Source organism: Penaeus monodon, chromosome 3 (assembly GCF_015228065.2).
Source record: "Penaeus monodon isolate SGIC_2016 chromosome 3, NSTDA_Pmon_1, whole genome shotgun sequence".
Taxonomy (NCBI): Eukaryota; Metazoa; Arthropoda; class Malacostraca; order Decapoda; family Penaeidae; genus Penaeus; species Penaeus monodon.
The window spans coordinates 62,373,565-62,380,093 of record NC_051388.1 but is presented as its reverse complement, the minus strand read 5'-3'; the positions used below and the strand labels follow the sequence as shown (position 1 = coordinate 62,380,093).

The 6,529-nt window shown below is 40.7% G+C and overlaps 1 protein-coding gene across 5 annotated transcripts; it reads right to left on the bottom strand.

Moving 5' to 3' along the window:
• Positions 1-1,365: 1,365 nt before the first annotated feature.
• On the bottom strand, positions 1,366-4,742 carry LOC119597825. 5 transcript variants are annotated; one of them, XR_005230884.1, is made up of 2 exons: positions 4,241-4,742; positions 1,366-2,665 (listed from the first exon to the last, which is right to left on the bottom strand). XR_005230884.1 is itself a non-coding variant. In XM_037947474.1 (2 exons), the coding sequence occupies exons 1-2, from the start codon at positions 4,717-4,719 to the stop codon at positions 2,603-2,605; spliced, it is 471 nt and encodes a 156-aa protein (XP_037803402.1). In that variant the 5' UTR covers positions 4,720-4,742; the 3' UTR covers positions 1,366-2,602. The 5 variants fall into 5 exon arrangements, 2 of the variants coding, with proteins under 2 accessions (XP_037803402.1, XP_037803397.1); XR_005230885.1 differs by having other exon boundaries at positions 1,366-2,627; XR_005230883.1 differs by having other exon boundaries at positions 1,366-2,612.
• Between the last annotated feature and the right edge of the window lie 1,787 nt (positions 4,743-6,529).

Sequence of the window (6,529 nt, the reverse complement as noted above, 5' to 3'; positions counted from 1 at the left end):
TTCGAAAGGTTTGGTAATATAAATTCAGAACAGCCTTACTCCTTGAAATGAATCCTATAACATGCATGCACGCGTGCATACAAACAATACACATACACAAACACCCGAAGAGGAGGGGGGAGGGAGAGAGATGGAGGGGGAAGGAGGGAGGGAGGGGGAAGGAGGGGGGAGGGAGGGAGGGAGGGAGGGAGGGGAGGGAAGGAGGGAGGGAAGGAGGGAGGGAGGGAGGGAGACAGAGAGAAGATGGAGAGAGAAAGGATTTATCAACAAAGGAGCGAGGGAGATTAAACTAGAAGAAAACCAAATTGCTCCAACCATCATCTTTTTATTTAAACTAAACACAAGCTTCCTGAGAAAAGAACAACCTGAAACAAGCCTAAAATAGCACCGCAGAGGGTTGCTCCAAGACTCCAGATCTAAGCAAACACGCAGAAGGCCTCGTTGACGCAAGCAAGAAGGTCTATTTACTCTACCTTATATACAGGTAGAAGGCAAGTGAAAGTTCGTTCGTGAATACAGCTGTCAAGCGCCGAGCTCACAACTGCCACTCAGAGCACGATCGCCCCTACACGGTTTACAGTCCTATGTCCGCAGCCCGACCATAGACGACATGAGTATGCCAGCTAGATACTTCCGAAAAAAAACAAAAAATAATGCAACGGGAAAACGAGCGTAAGGGAATTTTCTCCTCAAAACTTGCACAAAAATAATTCGCGAAAAGCGATATCACGCCACTGTGACGAGGCACAAGACGCGAAGGGGCCTGCGAGGTCTCGAGTGAAGCTCGAGGACGAGGCCGCCTGGTGACGTCGCGTGGCGAGGCCGTCCTCGCACGTGCTCCCGCTACCATCTGTTCAGCGTTCGCCGTGTGGCAATATTTAAGACAGAATAACCGCTGCAGACATACTCCCTTACATTCACTCCCAAGGGGACGTTTAATGACTTCTCTTCTAGTGTGAAGTTTAATTCCTCCTAATTAACACCGTGTCTCACTTGTTTTATCATCACTCTTTGAAGCGAGCCGGATTTTAAGATCGAGTTATAAGCAAGGGTCTGATTAGTGTCAGTCACCGCTTGCCTTATCTTTCGTTCTTGTTTCCCGTCTATGTAATCAAGCTCAACTCAGTAAAACTTTGTTTGACAGAACGGTGGATAAACAGTGGAGGCGAGGTTGCTATTAAGGGGTTAAAACTCTCAATTCAACTGTTACCTTGAACTGTAAGCTGTACTAATCTCAAGTCGGTTTCACACCAGGATTGCATAGGTCAAACATTGTTTTCGCATAAAGATAGGTTACGTGAGGTGTGCACTCTGCTAAATTACGTCATTAATATTTTAACACACAAAGCACTATCATTCGAAATGTTGAAAATGTAATATTTTATGATCCAAGACGGGGTAAAAAGGGAATAAATTAGACTAAGAGTTCTGAAAGAGAGGTTAAGGAAGGAAAACACGATGAGGGGATGAGGGTTCGAAAAGATAAACAAGACAAAATAATAATTTTTAGCCCTGAAATGGCTTTTGCAGATTAGGGTGTTTTGCCTTGTCCCTTCGTGTCAGTATTTCCGCCATATCACCCTATTTCCTCTTTCTCAACTGTCATTGGCTGCTTATAGTTGCAAATTCGGTGAATAAAAATATTAACTGCATACGAGAAAGTGCCAACTGATGATATTATTGATATTATGATTGATCATACAAAAAGATGCCTTGTGAAAGGTCATGTATTCACGTGCAGTGTTCCCAGATGATAATAACAAAAGATAATGAGCTGCGATTATAAATAATAAAGGTTATTATGCAATTAATAGCTTTCTAGTTTACCAAAAGAATCACCAACCCTACTTGATACGGTGTCTGCCAGCATAAAACTGAAGCGAAAGTAATGCAAAGTTTATTTTTTAATAGAGCTCTTACTAATGTTCTAGAATAGAATCCGCAAATCATAACATCATCTCTTAAAAGCGAAAGATCTCTATGTCGCAAAAATACTCACAGTCGCTTTCACTCTGTCACAGTTTCCCTATTTCCTTCCCTTTCAGTTTCTCTTAACAAAGGCGCCTCACAGTCACTCCTCACGCGAATGACAGGCAATGAAAACAATCAATATCCGTTTGCCATAATAAATAGTAGGACTTTGATGGGCACGCTTCAAAGTGGTTGACTGAATACGCTCCGCTATGAACCCAAGTGCCAAATATTTACTCAGACCACCTCTTCTGCCGATTTAAGAGACAACGAAGCAATGCGATTTTTTTTTATCCACAACGAGGCACGGTTACGTCATCCCAAGTATGAACTGAGTGGATTACATAACCGACCTCTACATACGCACGCACCTGGCAAAAGGAAAATGGCGTGTACATATATATTTCTTTCTACTGAAATCGCAAACGTGTACCTGGCAAATTTCTCTTGAGTAAATTTCTTCCTAACAGCTAAAAATATAATAGAGGGACTTACCTTTTAAACGGAAACGTTGAACTTACAAAGGTTGATCGATGGTTACTGTTGGCAAGCACATTACACTTCCTACTCAGTACAGTGTATTCATAAATGAATGCCAATTTGTCCTTGTAAGTTATGAATAATGATTTTTTCACAGTTCCCTAGTATACGAGACACTTCATTAAACATCGAGTTAACATTACTTCACAGGTGGCTTGGGAGGAAATACATATATTTCGTAAGAAACGCTTCGATTACCATGACCTAAGTCTTGTAAACAAGTGTGAATGCTTGTGTGCGTGTGTTCATATCTTTGTTTGCATGTATGCATGAAAAAAATATAAAAATATAAAAGGAAGTGCGAAAGTACGTTAGTGTGTGTGTGTGTGTGTGTGTGTGTGTGTGTGTGTGTGTGTGTGTGTGTGTGTGTGTGTGTGTGTGTGTGTGTGTGTGTGTGTGTGTTTGTGCGAGCGGGAGTACGTAGTTACGTCCGTATGCCTGCATACATCTCTCTCTCCTCTCCTCTTCTCTTCTCTTCTCTTCTCTTCTCTCTCTCTCTCTCCACCCCTTTCTCTCTCTCTCTCTCCCACCCCTTTCTCTCTCTCTCTCTCTCCACTCCTTTCTCTCTCTCTCTCTCTCCACTCCTTCTCTCTCTCTCTCTCTCTCTCTCTCTCTCTCTCTCTCTCTCTCTCTCTCTCTCTCTCCCACCCCCTTCTCTCTCTCTCTCCACCCCTCTCTCTCTCTCTCTCCCCCTTCTCTCTCTCTCTCCACCCCCTTCTCTCCTCTCTCTCCACCCCCTCTCTCTCTCTCTCTCCCCTCTCTCTCTCTCTCTCCCATCTCTCTCTCTCCCTCAATCTCTCTCTCTCAATCTCTCTCTCCCTCAATCTCTCTCTCTCCCTCAATCTCTCTCTCTTCCTCAGTCTCTCTCTCCCTCAATCTCTCTCTCCCTCAATCTCTCTCTCTCTCAATCTCTCTCTCTCTCAATCTCTCTTTCTACACACCTTTCTCTCTCTCTAGACCCTTTCTCTCTCCTACACACACACGTACAGTTACACACACAAAAAAAATGAACAATATCACCAGTACAGAATCGACTATTGCACCCTATGCTGTCTACGGATATTCGGGAAGGAGATCAAGTGCCAACGAAAAGTCAATCTCCGTCGTATGTTTTGCGAAGTGACGCCTGCATTTTAAGTCGAGTCCAGATGTAGGCTGAGGAAGGACTTTCTCTTCGCCCAGATTGTCCCCTGGACGCGTCACTCGACCTGTCATAGCCTTCGGGTCATCCAAGCACACGCCCCTCTGCCGACTTGAAAGCGGCAGCTGTCCTGCTTTTGTCATTTGGTGATAGAATTTTTTTTCGCGTTTATGTATCGATGGCAGTATTAACAAATGCCAGATCAGAAATGGAATATAAATTTTTTATTTTGTCGGCGATGATGTTTATGTGCTGGTGCACAGTAAAATCGTAATTCATTCAAAGAAAACTAACTTTTGTACTGATTTGAGGTAACAAATATCTAAGCAAAAATAAAACGAATACCTATATATTTAAACGAAAAATAAAAGGGCAGATGTTACTTCGTAATCGAGCCCACCAAATTAGCCTAGGTAGAACAACATATATTCATGTAATGTAAAAGATACATCGCATGTATCCTGCACTCCGATGCATCACTCTCTTTCCCGGTTCTTCTTACACCGACAGTATTTCAGCACATGCTATTTCGGTCGTTAATCAACAAAGCAGCGTGTCCGGAGTGGAGAGGGGCAGGAGAACACTCACGCGCACGTTTACACGCACACGCCGTCACACGCCGCACACACTGCGCACGTCCACTCCAGAGCCACGTCGAAACGCCACTGAAGTCTCTCTCTCCCGCTCGCCCAGCTCAGGGACGGTGCTGCCTGCTTCACTCCCAAGTGTATCACCGCTTCACACCCGCTACCCTGTTCTCCGCACCCGTTCCCTGGCACTAGGCGCCCACTTTGCTGCTCTCCCAACCCGTTATCAAACACAGGACTCTTACTAAACGATATAGCATTAAAATCCCTTTTAAAAGTACTCGACTGACGAACTCCGCACAAGTCCCAATACATGGCGCACCCTTGCAGAGGAAAGGTGATTTCAATATTTTGCAAAAGACGATCCTCTGACTGTGCAGCGTCCTGGTGCATCACCTGTTGCTTGTTTCCTGTTGTTGTTGTTGGTCCTCTTACACTCCTTTCCCTTTCATTATTTCGTCTTTTTGATACATCTGCCATACTTTTGCAATCTACTTTCTCACACAAACACGGGCACACACACACACACAAACACGGGCACACACACACACACACACACACACACACACACACACACACACACACACACACACACACACACACACACACACACACACACACACACACACACACATGTATATATACATATATATACAATTATATATAAATATATATATTATACATATATTACATATATACATAAAATATGTACATATGTATACATATATATATATATATATATATATATATATATATATATATATATATATATATGTTATATTTTCATACACATACACATATATATAAATATACGCGCGCGCGCGTGTGTGTGTGTGTGTGTGTGTGTGTGTGTGTGTGTGTGTGTGTGTGTGTGTGTGTGTGTGTGTGTGTGTGTGTGTGTGTGTGTGTGTGCGCGCGCGCGCGATTATTTATTTATTTATTTATATATATATATATATATATATATATATATATATATATATATATATATATAGATATATAGATAGTGTGTATACATATATGTATTTGTATATGCATATATCTATATATCCCTATATATTTTTATATATGCATATATACAAATACACATACATAATATGCATACATATTCATTCAACTAAACATATACATACATACATATATGCATATACATACATACATACATATATATATATATATATATATATATATATATATATATATATATATATATATATATGTATATTATATATATATATATATATATATATATATATATATATATATATATATATATATATATATTAGATATATTATATATTTCACATATTGTATGTTGTATAATATATATATATATATATATATATATATATATATATATATATTATTATTATTATTATTATTATATTTTTAAAGTAGAATGTCGAGTGTGTTTGTGTTTCTGTCCATAACAATGACGATGCTTTAATTTGTGGGACTATGAAGATTAACAAAAAATATATATAATTATATCATAGGTGAAAGATAACACTGTTGTTATATCACTGTTCGAGTTGATGGAGTGGCTGTCAAAACAAATGTATTAACGAGAAAAGAGTATAATAATGCTGCCATCAAACTGAATTTAGATATAGATGAATAACATGGTCAAATATGTAATTTTCTGTAAACAGGAGACTGACACAAGTTTACTATCTTATATGGAGGGAGGGAGAGAGGGAGAGAGAGAGATGGGGGCGGAAGGGAAGGAGGGAGGGAGGGAGGGAGGGAGAGAGGGAGGGAGGGAGAGAGAGGGAGGGAGGGAGGGAGAGAGAGGGAGGGAAAGGGAGAGGGAGAGGGAAAGAGAGAGATAAAGATAGAGAGAGAATGAATGCATAAACACATACATGAACATAAACACACCTTCACAGAAAGTCATACACATGCATTATATCGAAGTATGCACATCTATAAAAGCTCGGTCAGTGTTCCCCGCACCTGCTTTTTTCGCATATTCTCAGCCCCGTATTAAAAAAAAATCCTCATACCCGAAGCGAACTACAGTCAAAGTGACGGCCAGAGAGATTGACGCTTGATTACAAACTATCACAGGTTCAATTCCAGAGAGTCCGAACGCTAACTGGCCCCGAGAAAAGGCGATTCTTTCAACTCGGGCAGACTCTCTCAACATGCGTAATGAGAGCGTCAACTTTTCCTTTTATAGGAGGCTAAATAGAAGAGTGAACAGAAAACGTATCTTAAGCAAGGACGGACTAAACTGTTTTCGCTCCTCTGGTCCGGTAAGCCATTTTAGTTTTCTTTTTTAATTGTT